General features: G+C 40.8%; 1 protein-coding gene across 15 annotated transcripts in view; it reads right to left on the bottom strand.

The window, feature by feature from the left end:
- Positions 1–17620, bottom strand: part of LOC134225970 (serine/threonine-protein phosphatase rdgC) — a 278612-nt gene that overhangs the window by 116158 nt on the left and 144834 nt on the right. For all 15 annotated transcript variants that reach the window (XM_062706446.1, XM_062706449.1, XM_062706451.1 and 12 more), the window contains one exon: positions 5472–5599. In XM_062706446.1, the coding sequence (XP_062562430.1) occupies positions 5472–5599 (128 nt within the window). The remainder of the gene's footprint in view (positions 1–5471; positions 5600–17620) is intronic.

Below are 17620 nucleotides of genomic sequence, written 5' to 3'. Positions count from 1 at the left end.
CGTTTCGTTTCGAATCAACATACACATTTTTAATTTCGTTTCGTTTCGATTCGTTAGGAAAAAGTGTTTTATCGCATACCCTTGGTTAACTGTAACATGTACTATATTCCAAAGTACACAAAGTACACAAGTTGGATTTGCAATATCTATTTAAAAATATTTTATTTCCTTACAATATTCAGAAACGCCTTTGAATCCTGGAATTAAATTGGGATTCATGGAGGTCACCGAATTGACCAAATCATTTTTATTCAATTAATAAAGTTCTTACAAAGTCGCAGTTGTTCATAGTAGAGAATCTGAGAGCATTTTGAATGTCTACCCATACTTGTTTAATCTAGCATGATTAACAAAACTTCTGTTTAGAAGATCCGGAATAGCTCTCCTGGTAGTGGATCAACCCCAAGGGCTTTGTTGTTCTTCAACAGGCCAATCTCCTCCTGGATTTCCTGGAGATATCTAAAACATGTTGCTTAAAAAATCTATATCTCAGATTGTCAAGTCAGAAGGCGCTTTAGTAAAACTTTCATTTCAGTTGTGAAATCATCAAAAACAATCAAATTCGAATCGACACGTTAAGCTCTGGTGCACTTCTGAAAACATGCAGCACTCTAGGAGTAAACTTTTTGGAAGAAGTGTACCAAAAGATATCAATAGTTACGTTTCTCAATAATAATCTGATCTTCTTTAATCTTCTGATCTTCCCCAGATGTCCTTCGCCATACAATTTTTTTGGCGGTAAATTCATGCTAGACCATCGTAGATATTCTTGTTGATCGATTTGAATATAAAGAATTCTCGCGCTTAGTTTCATAGGGGCGTAACTGTATGGATCAATTTCCCTTAATAGATTTTATATTTTATAAATAACTCAATTGTTTCAAAAGCTACAACCGTGTTTGTTGTTTCTGGTGCAATATGCAATCATCCTTTATTACACCAAACCATTAGATCATCGACAAACTAGCGCAATTCGGTACAATAATAAAAAAAAAACATCAATGAAGAGAAATCGATCAATACAGTTACGCCCCCATGAAACTAAGCGCAAGAATTGAACTCAAGGATAGTTTGGATTGTCGTAATAGTTCAACGAATTCTGTAATGTGTCTATAATGGTGTAACGAAGTTCCGTGGAGCTATTCCAGCTCATAAAATAGTTGAGATATCCAAGATCTTCTTGTAGATCGTTTTGAATATTAAGATCTGTACTCAAGGATAGTTTGGATTATCGTAGATGTCGAGCGAATTCTGTAGTGTGTCTGTAATGGTGTTATGAGGTACCGTGGCGCTACTCCAACTCATAAAACCAGTGGGGACATCGTAGATCTTCTTGTTGATCGATTTATATATTAAGATCTGAATTCAAGGACTGTTTGGAGTATCGTAGATATTGAAAAAGATCTGTTATACCACTGGACAGGCGCAGGGTTTTGTCATAAAGCAATTCAATTCCATTTATTTAACCAGAATATTAAGTATGGTGTTGATTCCTTAGAACATCAACATTACAACTCAAGAATAGTTTCTATGTTCTAGATCAGCGGTTCTCAACCTGGGGTACATGTACCCCTGGGGTTACCTTCGCTGGCTCTAGGGGGTACCTCGGACAAAAATGCGTAATGGCGGACGTATTACAATTGCAATCAAAACTCATTGATATAGTTTTGATAATTGTGTTTTTTTATTTCAAAAATTTATATTGTACATAATATGCAATGCGATCAATAAATCCCAATTGAATTCTGCCTTCCACAACCAGCACAATGTATAAAGGACTGCAGAACAAAAGCTCGAACGAGCAAAACGTCGAATGAACAAAATGAATTTTTTCACTAATGCTCGGTTGCTTCGTTGCAAGAGGATTAGAAGCATCCTTCTACGCATCTCTGAAGCCTTCTTCCAAGCAGCTTGAAGGCCTTCTTACAAGATGCTCGGAAGCCTCTTGGGCACTTCAGAAGCCTCCTTTCAAGTGATAAGGTCGCCTCCTTTCAAGAGGTTCGTAAGTCTTTTTTCAAGAGGCTCGGAAGCGTCCTTTCAAGAGGCATGGAAACCTCCTTTCAAGAGATGCGGTAGCCTCTTTTCAAGAGGCTCGGAAGCCTTTTTCAAGAGGCTCAGAAGCCTCTTTTCAAGTGGCTGAAAAGCCTCTTTTCAAGAAGCTCGGAAGCCTATTTTCAAGAGGATCGGAAGCCTTTTTTCAAGAGGCCCAAAAATCCCTTTTAAGATGCCCAAAAGCCTCCTTTCAAGAGGCTCGGAAGCCTCCCTTTCAAGAAGCTCAAAAGACTTCAATTCTAGAGGCTCAAAAGCCTCCTTTTCTAAAGGCTCAAAAGCCTCTTTTCAAGAGGCTCGGATGCCTCCTTTCAATATCTTTTCCAGAGGCTCGGAAGCCTCTTTTGAAGAGGCTCCTTCCAGGCTCAGGAGTCTCCTTCCAAGAGGCTCGGAAGGCTCCTTTCAAGAGGCTCGGAAGCCTTATTTCAAAAGGATCAAAAGCATCCTTTCAAGAGGCTCAAAAGCTTCCTTAAAGGAGGCTCGGAAGCGTCCTTTAAAGAGGCTCGGAAGCCTTATAAGAGGCTCGGAAACCTCCTTTCAAGAGGCTCAAAAATCCGTTTCAAGACACTCAAAAGCATCCTTTCAAGAGGCTCGGAAGCCTTCTTTCAAGATGCTCGGAAGCCTTACAAGAGGCTTGGAAGCCTCCTTTCAAGAGGCTCAAAATCCTCCTTTTCTAGAGGCTCAAAATCCTCTTTTCAAGAGGCTCAGAAGCCTCCTTTTAAGAGGCTCTGAAGTCTCCTTCCAAAAGGCTCAAAAGCCTCCTTTCAAGAGGCTCCTATCAAAAGGCTCGGAAGACTCCTTTCAACATTATTTTAAGAGGCTGGGAAGCCTTCTTCCAAAAGGCTCGGAAGCCTTCTTTCAAAAGGCTCGGAAGCCTTCTATCAAGAGACTCGGAAGACTCCTTTCAACATCATTTTAAGAGGCTGGGAAGCCTTCTTCCAAAAGGCTCGGAAGCCTTTTTTCAAAAGGCTCGGAAGCCTTCTTTCAAGAGGCTCGGAAGCCTCTTTTCAAGAGGTTTAGAAGATCCTTTCAAGATCCTTTCGAGAGACTCAAAAACCTCCTTCCAGGCTCAGAAGCCTCCTTTCAATAGGCTCAAAAGCCTCTTTCCAAGAGGTTCGGAAGGTTCCTTTTAAGGGGGTAGGAAGCCACATTTCAAGAGACTTAAAAGCACGCTTTCAAGAGGCTTAAAAGCCTCCTTCTAAGAGGCTCGGAAGCGTCCTTTCAAGAGGTTTAGAAGCCTCCTCCTTTCAAGAGGCTCGGAAGGCTCCTTTCGAGAGGCTCGGAAACCTTCTTTCAAGAGGCTCGGAAGCCCCCATTCAAGAAGCTCAGAATCCTTCTTTCAAGATGCTCAGAAGTCTACTTTCAAGTGGTTCGGAAGCCTTCTTTCAAGAAGCTTGGAAGCGTCGTTTTAAGCTGCAAAGGAAGCCTCAGTGGCTCAAAAACCGCCTTCAAGAGGCTCGGAAGCCTTTCTAGAAGAGGCTCAGAAGCCTCTAATGAAGAGGCGCGGAAGTCTACTTCAAAGGGATTCAAAAGCTTAAAAGAGCTTCCCTTCAAAGGGCTCGGTATTATTCTTTCAAAAGGATTGGAAGCCTAATTTCGAGAGGGGGTACCTCAATTAATGCAAAAGTTCCAAGGGGTACCTCTCAAGAAAAAGGTTGAGAACCGCTGTTCTAGATCATCTTAGTGCCTGTTGGTCGGTAGAAAAAGAATCTAGCAGCCGCTTTTATAGTTATCAGCTCAAAGCTAGAAAAATAACTTAACTATTGGTTAACAGTGCTGCCAGAAAAGTGCCCGTAAGCTGACCTGTGCAATATTTTTCCGGAATGGAACAGTTAATTTTGAACATTTTTGCTGAAGATAGCAAAGTTATATCTCTTCAAACAAGTTTTTGACAGCTGATTTTTGTCTTGGGTCATATATGACCGTATTGAATCGGTTAAGTGTTATCATCAATTTATTGAAGTAGTATCTTTTACTCCAATTTTGTGTTGTCACGTTTTTAATGAAAATGAGTCGGATTCGACACAATTTTGAGTAGTTCATTTTTAGCGTGCACCTAGTCAAACAAGTTATTGAACACAAAAAAATATGCCAGACGACCCTCCCCTTTGACGCTGTTCTCAATTATGGCAAATGACTGTTACGCCAAATGGCCTTTACGCCAAATGACCTTATGCCAAATAGCATTATGCCAAAGACGTCTCACTTCGCACTACACGGTTTGATGAATTTACCCATTAATGGGTACTCTGTTATTGTTGATATTATTCCCACCGTGGAAAATTCACCCATTTTCTCATAAAAGTGCCTCTCCCCGTTTTAACGGGTATTTTCCATAGTGAGAAGTGAAAGTGAGCAAAGAGTGTAACGTCTCACTTCTCACTCCTCATTTATTACTTATCACTTTTCACTGTGAAAAGAGAGTGGAGCGAAATAAGAAGGAAGACACCTCTCTTCTCACTCATCATTTCTAACTTTTCATGTCTCACTTTTCGCAGTGCGAAGTGAGAAATGATAATTGAGAAGTGAGAAGTGAGACGCCAAATGACTTGTTAATCCAAATGACATATTCTGCCGAACAACCTATTCGTCCAAATTACTTATTGGACTAAATGTCTTATTCGGCCAAATGACTTATTCGACCAAATGACTTTCAGTCCAATGGTTTGTTCGGCCTAGTGACATTCGGCTAAATGGCTTTCGGTCGACTGAGTTTCGGCCAAACGATCCTTACCCGGTTTAAGTAATTTTTCTTATATTTAGAGTTCACCACTGCCTTCAACTAGTACATGAGAGTTGCTTCTGGATTGTTTCCATCCACACTTGCGAATGCCGCCTGTAATGAAGTAGGCATCCTGCCATCTCACCATATTGTGCTGAAGGCCATCTGCCCGTCGTACAAAATGGTTTTACCCTGAAATTTTTTCCATACATTCTTCAACTGTTATTTCGTGATAACTATTAACGATAAGACGCAATTAGAAAATATCATTTGTGTCGGTCATATCGACCATGACTTACTTAAATCTTGTTCATACGGAAAGATTTCATTTGAGGGAAGATACTGAATGTTTTCGCATTCAAAATAATTTACTCAGATATTTTACAATAAGTCTAAATTTGATAATCATTTGATATTTCTGCATATTCAGATGCTGCTGAATGTAAACAGTTTTAAAGTCCGGAAGAAAATGCTTTCTCATTGGAATTCAATAATGATACTGACGAAGCAGCTAAACTCCTTGAGTAAGTCTTACTGAGAACTACTCTACGTTCAAACACCGATCCAGATGACATCCATTTGCTTCTCCAACTTTTAAAATAAAATTAGAACAAACACAAAGCACGTTTGTTCTCATTTTCGGTTTGTCCAAAACTCCAACAAAAAGGAACCCAGCACTCGCCCATCGGTGTCAACTCACCCGAACTTGATCCTGCTCGCCAGCATACTCGATGCTCTGGAAGATGGTCCACGTGTACCGGCGGCGGATTTCGATTCGCGCCAGAAACCGCCTGTACCATCGCTGGATCAGGATGGCGGCCTTCATTGCTGAAAATGAGAAGTAAAGCAAATAAAATAAGAAAAATTAGAAAACCGGATGGTGAATACTAAAGTGAATAAGGATAAAGTTCTTTTTTTTGTTTGTTTATCAGAAATTCTTCGAATGATAAGCGAACTGGGAGGAAGCGCTTGTTTGGACGTCACGAATGTTAGATCCAACCAGCAGCACGAATCATGCCGGTAGCTATTACCGGAGCGTGACTGAGGTCGAACAGATGTATGGATGTCCGCAGGGGGCAGAAGGAAAAATTCTCGTGCCGAATTGTTTGGACTCAAGGCATCGTCGTTCGGGGTAAAAGATTGCGCTACTGATGAATGGGATGATGATGCTCGCATCGTAAATATTTCCAATTCGATGAAAGTTTTATTCTTTCGCCGAATTCATACTGAGATGAAGGTTTCCGTCGAAAAACATGGGAAAAATCGAATGATAAAATGTGAGACAGATAATAGAAAACGTGAGGAACACGAATCAATATTTTGAATAATAAATCAAAAGTGCAAGATGGAAATGATAAATGTAGGTATAACTTTATCTAATCAGAAGGAGAAGGAGAAGGACTGCTGTTACACGGTGCAAAAAGGGCAAACCAAAAAGGACGAAAGTATACAAAGATGATGTGGGGAATGCATTCTTTATCTTGAAATATAACTACGCTGACGTTTCGAATACATAAATATTAATTAAATAAAGTCGTACTTTTTTAATCCAGAACTTAAAAAAAACAAAATCGAAAAACATAAGAAACCTAATGGAGGACAAAGTGCAATCTGTCCAGCTTATAGCCTAGTACGCAGATCTCAAGGAAAAAGGTCAAGGAAAATTTGATCAAATTACCAAAGTAATTTTGATAGTTGATAAAATTAGTCAATAAAGTAGGCGAAAAAAATCATGTTTTGTGTTGTCACCGAGCAGGTAGGTAACTGTAAATAATAGCTACAACTTTTTTTTTCTAAAAAAAACATCTCTTGTAGCAATGTCGGATAAAAATCATTACGAGGACTTCTGAAGGAACACTGATGTGTATTCCTCCTCGCTCAAGCTAATAAATGATTATTTCCGTGCAAGTCAGCGGAAGAATTCCTGCCACTTCCTTCATATTTTTAGCTGTTTGCTGCATCCCATTCTGCCTACCTGTCAACGATTAGGTACCCGAATGAGTTACGTTCAGTTTCGGCGGCCTGGTCCACCGAATTCCATCATCGGCGGAATTCATCGCTCTCCTACCTACCAAACTTTGCTCTCTAAACGTAAGAGTCCAACAAATGAATCACTGAATCAATGTCGTCTTGATTTTCGCAGACGGGACGATAATTCTAGTACTGTTTGCTGAAAACGCAGCCCCAGATGCTTGAGTTTCGTTTCATCCAGCGCTTTTTATGCGAGCCATTAACCTTGCGTTCGGGTTTGAAAATTGATTCTTTCGTTTTAAATGATAAATCATAAACTGAAGTATCCCAGACAATTGGTTTCATGTAGGATAACACTTTCTCTGCAATATTTTGAGGTAGGTGTAAAACATGGAATTTATCGTTCGTCACGTTTTTCTGAAAACCGTGTTTTTCAGATCGGCGGAATTGAATTCATATGAAACCAAGGAGCAGTAACTCTACTTTTTTCAAGAAAAGAATTAGACTTCTGCGCCTAATGAAATTTTATCCACTGCGGCGTAATGATGAATCATTTTCGGTCAGTGGAGGAGGCCTAGCGGTGTCATGCAGTTGAAGATCGGCGGCGTGGATCGGCGTGAACTTATTTAATAGCTTATAAATTCAGAAGGAATGCTTTAGGTATTCTTTCTGAAATTCCAATAGGAATTCGACCGGAGGCTCATTCAGGAATTCCTGTGGTAGTTCCCTCAGGAATTACCCTTGAAGTTCCTTCAGCAATTCCTTCGGAAGTTTCATCAAGAAAACTTCGGTAGTTGTTTCAAGAATTCCTTCAGAAGTTCCGTTCCTCAGGAAGTTCTATCAGGAATCAGGATAAGGGAAATTCCTTCAGGGATTCCTCCAGCGGTTCCTTCAGGAATTCCCGAGTAGGTTCCTTCAGAAATTCCTCTGTGTTCATCCAGGAGTTCCTTCAGGAATTCTGCTGTAGGTTCCTTCAAAAATTCCGCCAGAAGTCCCTTAAGTCCTCCTAAGGTTCATTCAGGGATTGCTCCGGAAGATCCTTCAGGAATTCCTGTGAAAATTCCTCTAGAAATATGTCCAAAGTTCCTTCAATTATTCCACCGGACGTTTTTTCAGAAATCCCTTCGTTAGTTCCTTCAGGAATTTCTCTGGAAAGTCCGGAAAAGTTTCTTCAGGAATTCCTAAGAAGGTTCCAACAGGACTTAGGTTTATTAAGAAATTCCTCCGAAAGTTTCTTCAGGGATTCCTCAAGAGATTCCTTCTGGAATTCCTCCGGAAGTACCTTTAAGAATTCCTCCAGAAGTTCCTTTAGGAATTCCTCCGGAAGTTTCTCCAGAAATTCGTTTGGAAGTTGCACCTAGAATTCCTCCGGAAGTTCCTTTAAGAGTTCCTCCGGAAGTTTCTTTATGAATTCTTCCGGAAGTTCCTTTAGAAATTCCTCCGGAAGTTCCTTTAAAAATTCCTCCGGAAGTTGCTTCAGGAATTCCTCCGGAAGTTCCTTCATGAATTCTTCCGGAAGTTCCTTTAGAAATTCCTCTGGAAGTTCCTTTAGAAATTACTCCGGAAGTTCCTTCAGGAGTTCCTCCGGAAGTTCCTTTAAGAATTCCTCCGGAAATTCCTTTATAAATTCCTGCGGAAGTTCCTTTATGAATTCCTTCCGAAGTTCCTTTGATAATTCCTCCGGAAGTTCCTTTAGGAATTCCTCCGAAAGTTCCTTTATGAATTCCTCCGGAAGTTCTTCTAGGAATTCCTCCGGAAGTTCCTTAATGAATTCCTCCGGAAGTTCCTTAAGGAATTCCTCCGGAAGTTCCTTTAGGAATTCCTTCGGAAGTTCCTTTAGGAATTCCTTCGGAAGTTCCTTTAGGAATTCCTTCGGAAGTTCCTTTAGGAATTCCTTCGGAAGTTCCTTTAGGAATTCCTTCGGAAGTTCCTTTAGGAATTCCTTCGGAAGTTCCTTTAGGAATTCCTTCGGAAGTTCCTTTAGGAATTCCTTCGGAAGTTCCTTTAGGAATTCCTTCGGAAGTTCCTTTAGGAATTCCTTCGGAAGTTCCTTTAGAAATTCCTTCGGAAGTTCCTTTAGGAATTCCTTCGGAAGTTCCTTTAGGAATTCCTTCGGAAGTTCCTTTAGGAATTCCTTCGGAAGTTCCTTTAGGAATTCCTTCGGAAGTTCCTTTAGGAATTCCTTCGGAAGTTCCTTTAGGAATTCCTTCGGAAGTTCCTTTAGGAATTCCTTCGGAAGTTCCTTTAGGAATTCCTTCGGAAGTTCCTTTAGGAATTCCTTCGGAAGTTCCTTTAGGAATTCCTTCGGAAGTTCCTTTAGGAATTCCTTCGGAAGTTCCTTTAGGAATTCCTTCGGAAGTTCCTTCGGAAGTTCCTTTAGGAATTCCTTCGGAAGTTCCTTTAGGAATTCCTTCGGAAGTTCCTTTAGGAATTCCTTCGGAAGTTCCTTTAGGAATTCCTTCGGAAGTTCCTTTAGGAATTCCTTCGGAAGTTCCTTTAGGAATTCCTTCGGAAGTTCCTTTAGGAATTCCTTCGGAAGTTCCTTTAGGAATTCCTTCGGAAGTTCCTTCGGAAGTTCCTTTAGGAATTCCTTCGGAAGTTCCTTTAGGAATTCCTTCGGAAGTTCGGAAGTTCCTCCAGAAGTTCCTCCAGGAATTCCAGAACTTCCAAAGGAATTCCTGGAGGAACTTCCGAAGACAGAATAAGGATTACTTGGAGGAATTCCTGGAGAAGCTGCCGGAGGAATTCCTGGCAAATTCTCGAAGAAATTCTTGGAGGAAATTTCGAATAAATTCTTGGAATGAGCTTCTTGAGGAATTCCTGAAAGTTTTCAAAATAATTTCTGGAGGAACTTGCAGAGAAATTCCTGGGGGAACTCCTGGAGGAACTACCGAAGGAATTATTGTAGGAATATATATGACATTCTAGAGAAATTTCTGAAAAAAAGGAACTCCTGAAGAAACTCCTGAAGGAATTCTTGGAGGAACTTGCGCAGGAGTACCTGAAATTTCAGGATGAACATTCCGTGGAAACCAGGAAGAAAGCTCTGGAGGAATTTCTGGAGAAACTTGCGGAGGAATTATAGGAAGAACTTCTGGAGGAATTTCTTGAGGAACTTTCTAAAGAAAAAATATGTTTTTATTGGAAGGAATAAAGTACAACACAACGGATAGCTCCTGGAGGATTTTCTGGAAGAATTTTTTGACGAACTTCTGGAGAAACTATTGAAAGAAATTGTGGAGGACCTTTTTGGAGGAATACCTGGAGGAGCTTTCGGATTTGCTTCTTTTTTAAGTGTTTTTTAATCGAGAATCCAGAGGAATTTCTAGAAGAACTTCTGGACGGATCATGACATCAACTAACATTATCCCTATAGGGATATAACAGTATACTGATCTGATATATTTAAAGCAGTCAATCCATCAACTAATAATCAATTAAAATTTTATTTTAATGTATTTGAAATTAAATTAAATTGTCTCTGAAAATAATTGAAATCTTTTTTAAAAACTTCAAACGTCAAATAAAACCTGTCCAGCAAATGCGTTTTGCAACAGCGGCAACGATGCTGATTTTTTTTAGTAGAAACCATCGACATACCACTTGCCGTTCCGTTGACGCACTCCATTGCGTTTCCCCCTAAAAAAAGTGTACCAATAAAGCATTCTTAATTTATTCGTATATTTTATATTTGTTTTAATTTATCAACTATTTGACAACATTACAATCTATTTTTAACTCAATCATAGCAAATTACTCTAAGTTGAGGCAATTGTATTTATTCTACGTCTCGTATGAGGTGAGGCGTTTTGAATGCAGCGAGAATTGTCGATACCTCCCATTTAAATTACACGGTTTTCTCACGTGAGACGTTTCGAAGTCGAAAATTCTCGACTCACTCGAGACGCAGAATAAGCACAAATGCACGCAACCCTACTTATTGAATCTATTTGGATTATTTGGCAGGGTAAATTGTGGACATGACATACCATGCATATTTCGAGTACCGTCATCGGTGGTGACAATGGGTCAAGGGGGTGAGAATGGGTCATCGCTCTCACCAACAATCTGGAGGTCGGATAACAAAATCGTGACTCATTCTCACCCCCATTTGACCCATTGTCACCCTCGACGACAGCACTTGGAAGAATAAAAATAGATCCTGTTGAGTGGTCTCTAACTTCCTGCCAAGCAACTTTCATCCTTACATCCTCATGGTGCCTTTGGGGACTTTTGTTGATAGGGAAGGGGGGTTCCGTAACTCCGGAGTTGCAAATCTGATCGTGCTCATAGCAGCGTCTGTTAAGTCGGTCCTCTTGTTAGGTCGACTGAACATCTTCCGATTGTCTGCGAAGGACCCTGCAAAGCTGTGAACTATGGTTCTTCAAAAAATCAGTCGGTTGGTGTCATACCTTGCTAGCTAGCATTAAAAAATCAAGCAACGAATAATCAAGAGAGAATACGGATCGGAACACAGCGAATATTAGGGTCTAGTGATTGAAGGCTCGATACGTGCAACTGCAAATCCCTCAACTTCATTAAGTGGAAAGCACATTGGACGATGTACTTGAAGATTCCGGATTCAACATCGTACTGCTGCAAGAAGTGTGATGAAAGGGATCAATTGTGCGAACATTTAAAGGTAATCATACCATTTATCATAGCTACGACAACACACACCAGCTGGAAGCTTCCATTAGTGATAGTTGATATGTACATTGCGGAAGTGCTGCTAAAGTGCACCTAAAACGCAGGTACGATGAAGCAACGGCATCAAAATCTTCATAACGCACTCAAACTTTCAGGTTGGCCAGGAGGTGGAGCTTTAATCGACTGTTGAAAAATCCTGGGCCAACGGTTCACGAACAAGGACTGCCTAATTGATATTAGTACTTTCATGGCCAGCACCTAAATTCAACATGGTGCCGTCATCAGAAGATCATCACAACCTGAAAAATTAAATTTGCAATGAATCACAATCAAAAACAAAAGCAGTTTGAAAAAAAAACTTGACAAAACGTCACTTTACTTGCGGAATAATGCATCAGTGCATTATTCCGCAAGGCAAATGTCAGTCAGTGTTTTCTTCACTGCAATACGCCTGCTATTGCCGAATTATTCATTTTCCTTGCCAGCTCCGTACTGCTCAAGGAATTTCAGTAGCGAAATCATTCCTTGACCATTCCTTGTCCTATCAATTTGCCCAGTACTTTTGAAGTCCATACCACCCTTATAATTCGAATATGTGTTTCGACATTATTGTCCTACGGTTTGTAGTATGGTCGGAATGTCGCGCACTTATATTTAATTGAAAATGTTTATGCATTTCCTTATTCTTTCTGAGAAGAATTCCAAAGCACGCAGAACATGCTATGACCTCTGCATATCAGATAAGCACACAAGATTATTTTTGTTGTGGTGTTTATGCTTAATTCTCAACACTCATTAGGATTCGCAGTCATCCGAAGGGCACCTCAGTTCAAAAATGCAGCACCAAAAAACGATTTATATTCACTCCCAAAGCAATTTTCAGACGAACCCAAAATCACAGACAAACAATGTAGCTCTTGCACCTGGTTTGAAACATGCAGTTTCAATACAAACATTGTACCTTCCAAGCCTATATACTTCGGTACACGTGAGTCATGTGAATTTACTAAATTAAACTACTTTCAATCAGACATTTGATTGAAACATTCATTTGTCTATGTCAAAATAATTTACTTTGGGCACGTGCGAAAATCAAATAAAAGCTTGCTGCCCAACGCATTGACCGGGGTGGTTTTCCGTTTCCGTTTTTATGTTAACAGAAATAAAAAACACAACCGTTTGACCAAATTACCAGCGGGTTATTTCCGCTGTTTCGCACTCGCATTTTTTATGGCCTCGTTTCTTCAAGCAAATGTATAACAAGACGATAGCAATCTTTCATTTTTCCCTATCTCGGTTATTTTCCCCATTTGTCCAAATCCATCCATTTGAATAATCACTTCCTGCAACGGGGCAGAACAAAGAAAGCAAAAAAAATGAAAATGAAAAGAAAAGTGGCAAAAAGGTTAGAAGTAAACAGCCTAACCTTTTGTTTTTATGCTGCAAAAAAAATCGTTTCTCACAGCCATAATCACCCTGGAGACCAATTTTCAATTTTCCAAAGAATTGTCCCATTTCGACCCAACTCAGTTAGCAGAACAACAGAAATGAAGGGGTGGCCCACGTGGAAAGTTTTCGCAATTTCGCAAGCGCCTCCTTTCCTACGTTTCTTGTTTTTGGATAATCCCTTCTGGAAAACTAACCTCAACTAGTTTACGTTCGACATATAAATCTAATTAATCGAAATGTCAAACAACCAATTAACATAATGGACCTCAACTAACGGATAAAGTTTTTCGTCTTCTGTCTGCATGAGCTGCCTTAAAATTTAATTGATGTTCAGACATTAACATCCGTTCTGTACCGTGCTAATGTGACACCAGGGTTAAAATAAGACCTGTGCGCCACCGCCAAGCAAGGGATTCGTCAGTTATATTGAATTAAAATTACCACATTACAATGATTGTAACTAAAACTAGACACTTTAAAAAAAAATGATCTTAAGGATAAAGTTTGGTAGAGTAAAAAACACAAAAGCACTAATAAAATAGACAAAAACAGCAATGACAGGGTTCCGATTGGGGGTATGAAGCTTCCGGCTTCTCCGTGAGTAATGTTTTCTTTGCGCGCTGTTCTTCGGTGGTGAGTGAACTTGCTGCTGAAGGATTGAGATCTAGCTCTAGGAATGCCATGTTTTGACCATCCTCGCCAATATTAGCTGCCAAACAGAAAATCATTGTGGATTGTTCGACCTTTCTTTTTGTTGAGAAAGGATCAGATCGTCCAAATGGTTGGGTTGACTCGATTGACTTTTTTAATTGATATCCTACCCTTATAACAGGGTAGAACTTTTTATGAGAATATGGCGGCTTATCTTGTTTTTAGTTTAGCGAGGGATGATGTAAGCAGGATTCCGCCCAGCTGAACGAAGATGATTGGTCACTAGGGGGTGGGACACACCCCCGAGACGAGGTGCTCGGAGGGCCATTATAAGATGACTGAATTTCGAAGTATTAACCAGAATCCTTCAGGTAGCAGAGAAGGGCTGCCTTCGCAGCCGCGTCATTTGTCAGTCCATCCTGTATACTGTCTGGAATTCCTCAGAGGTTTCGGGGATATTCGTATTTGGGACATCGGCAGATAAAGTGTTCTACACTGTTCTCTACTCCGCAAATATCACAGTAGGAACGGAAAGGGCCTCCACCGGAGTTGTGGGAGACCCTTGTGTGACCAGTCCAAGGCCTCGATATGATTACCTGCTCTTTCTGAGAAGCAGGATCGTTCCAGGAATTCCAAGAGAAACTTCATAAAAAATCTAAAAGAAGCTGCCTGGAGAATGAAAATTTTGTAGGAATTCCGGAAAGATTTTTTAGAGGAACTTCCTGGAGAAAATTCGGGATGAAGTCTTGGAGGAACTTCCGGAAGAAATCCTGGAGGAACTTCCGGCTCAAATCATGGATGATTTTCTGGACGATATACTGGAGGAACTTCCGGATCACGTCATTGAGGTACTTCCGGACGAAATTCTGGAGAAACTTTCGGAGCAATTCCTGGATGAACTTCCGGACGACATCCTGGAGGAACTTTCGGACGGAAATCCGGAGGAACTTCTGGACGAAATCCTGGAGGAACTTACGGACGACATCCTGGAGGAACTTTTGGACGGAAATCTGGAGGAACTTCCGGATAAAATACTGGATGAACTTCCGGACGAAATGCTGGAGGAACCTCCGGACGAAATCCTGGTGGAACGCTCGGACGATATCCTGCATGAAATTTCGGACGAAGTCCTGGAGAAACTCCCGGGAGAAATCCTAGAGGAACCTCTGGACGAAATTCTGGAGGAACTCCCGAGCGAAATCCTGGAGAAACTTCCGTACGAAATGCTGGAGGAACCTCCGGACGAAATCCTGATGGTACGCTCGGACAACATCCCTGAGGGTCTTCCGGATGAAATTTTGGAGAATCTTCCGGAAGACATCTTGGAGGAACTTTCGGACGAAGTCCTGGAGGAGCTTCCGGACGAAATTCTGGAGGAACTTCCGGATGACATCATGTAGGAACTTCCGCAAGAAAAAAACTTTCAAGTGGGAAACTCCCTTTGGAACTTCTGGATGAATTCCTGGAGGAACGAAATCATCTAGGAACTGCAGGACAAAATCCTGGAAGAAGTTCCTAAAAATCCTAGAGGAACTTCCTGACGCAATCCTGAGGAACCATTGAAATCCCTGAGCTACTTTCGGACGAAATCCTGGAGGAACTCCAAGACGACATCCTGGAGGAACTTCCGGACGAAATTCTGGAGGAACTTCTGGACGAAATCCTGGAGGAACTTCCAGACAAAATTCTGGAGAAACTTACGGACGACATCCGGAAGAACTTCCTGGAGGAGCTTCCGGAGGATGAACTTCTGGATGAACTTCCGGACGAAATCCTGAGGAACCATCGGACAAAATCTTTGAGGAACTTTCGGACGAAATCCTGGAGGAACTTCCGAACGACATCTTGGAGGAACTCCCGGATGAAATTCTGGAGGAACTTTTGTACGAAATCCTGGAAGAGCTCCCGGAGGAATTCCTGGATGAACTTTTGTACGAAATCCTGGAGAAAGTTTCGGACAAAATCCTGGAGGAACTTCCGGACGAAATCCTGAAGGAGCTTCTGAACAAAAACCTGGAGAAACATCCGGACAAAATCCTGGAGGAACTTCCGGAGGAATTTCTGGATGAACATCCGGACGAAATCCTGAGGAACCATCGGACGAAATCCCTGAGGAACTATCGGACGAAATCCTGGAGGAGCTTTAAGACGAAATTCTGGAGGAACTTCTGTATGAAATCCTGGAGGAACTTCCAGACGACACCCTGGTGGAAATTTCGCACGAAATCCTGGAGATATTCCTGGATGAACTTTTGAACGAAACATTGGAGGAACTTTCGGAGGAATTTCTGGAGGAACTTCCGGACGAAATCCTGAGGAGCCATCGGACAAAATCCTTGAGGAATTCCCAGACGAAATCCTGGAGGAACTTTCGGACGAAATCCAGGAGGAACTTCCGGACAAAATCCTGGAGGAACTTCCGGACAGAATCCTGGAGAAACTTCCAGACGAAATCCTGGAGGAACTTTCAGACGAAATACTGGAGGAACTTCCGGACGAAATCCTGGAGGAACTTTCGGACGAAATCCTGAAGGAACTTCTGGACGAAATCCTGGAGGTATTTGCGGAAGAAATCCTGGAGGAGCTTCCAGAAGAATTTCTGAAGAGTTTCGAAGAAATATCTGGAGGAACGTCCAGAAGCATTTCTTGATGAACTTTCCATCGAACCCGTGAAAAAAATCCTGTGGAATTTGTTGAGGTACGTCTGAAGGAATTCTAGAGAATTTTATACGCTTGAATCTAGTCCACGCCGACCTTCCAGGAAAAATTCAATCGACGCACAGGTCTAGTTAGAATTACTAGTATTGTATTTTTTACTTCCCATTACTCATTTAACACTTCTCATTTCTCACTTTCCTCTTCTTACTTTTCACTTTTTACTTCTCAGTTCTCATATATAACTTCTAATTTCTCACTTACCACTTTTTACTTCTAACTTTTCACTTCTCACTTTTCCCTTCTTACTTTTCACTTCTCATTACTCGCTTCGAACTGTTCACTTCTCACCTCTGATTTCTCACTTACTACTACTCACTTCTCGCTTCTCATTTCTCACTTTTCACTTCTCACTTCGAATTTCTTACTTCTCATTTTTCACTTTTTACTTCTCACTTTTCACTTATAACTTCTTATATCTCACTTTGGATTTCCCACTTCTCATTTATTGCATTTCATTTCTAACTTCTAACTCTTCATTTCTCACCTCTCCCAACATACTTTTCACTTCTCACTACTCACTTCACACTTCGAATTTATTACTTCTCATTTTATATTTTTTACTTCCAACTACCCACTTCGCACTTTTCACTTTTCATTTCTCACTTTCATCTTCTCACTTAGAACTTCTCAATTTTCACTTCTCACTTCTCACTTTTCATTTCTCACTTCATATATCATGCATGTACTGTTTCTGGCAACATCGAGTTAGGGGGACTTAGGACTTAGGCTTCGACTTAGAAAATATCGACTACCGCCATCGGGGGTGACCATAATGGGTCTGGAGAATGGGTCATCGCTTTCACGGGCAGTCTGGAGCTCGTAGAGTAATATCTTTCAAAAAAGGTCTCTAATATTTCGGTCTTCTTGCCCTCAGATGTATTAAATCCAATCTACAAACATTCTAAGTGGTTGAAACAGTGGCCCATTGTCACCCCCATTTGACCCATTGTCACCCCCGACGACGGTAAGGGAGATATCGATTTACGGAGGGAGTGCAATATGCTTAGATTTCACCGAGTTAAGGAAAATATCGAGTTAGGGAGAGTTCACCGTAGAAATGATATTTTTTATTCTTGTTAATTGTTAACCAAGGTTTTATTGAGTTTTATCGGTAAAGAATACTTCGTGGCTCGAAATAAAAGATGGTAGTTTTGAAAATATGATTAAGAACCTTTACAGAAAGACCATCTTTAATGAATACCTCATAATAAGGAGAAATGTTATCGCGCTTTGTGGAGATAGAGAAATTATATTCTTTACTGTTCCATCTAATATTGCTCAAACTCGGCACAAACAGATGTACAGTTTTGCTGTGTTCACTTTTACAGAGGAAACGTATAATTTCCATCATGCAAATTTCCCTTGGACACGGATAAACTTGTTCCAGTTTATCGCCATCGAGATTGAGCA

Source organism: Armigeres subalbatus, chromosome 3, assembly GCF_024139115.2.
Source record: "Armigeres subalbatus isolate Guangzhou_Male chromosome 3, GZ_Asu_2, whole genome shotgun sequence".
Lineage (NCBI taxonomy): Eukaryota > Metazoa > Arthropoda > Insecta > Diptera > Culicidae > Armigeres > Armigeres subalbatus.
This window is presented reverse-complemented; position numbering and strand designations above follow the sequence as displayed.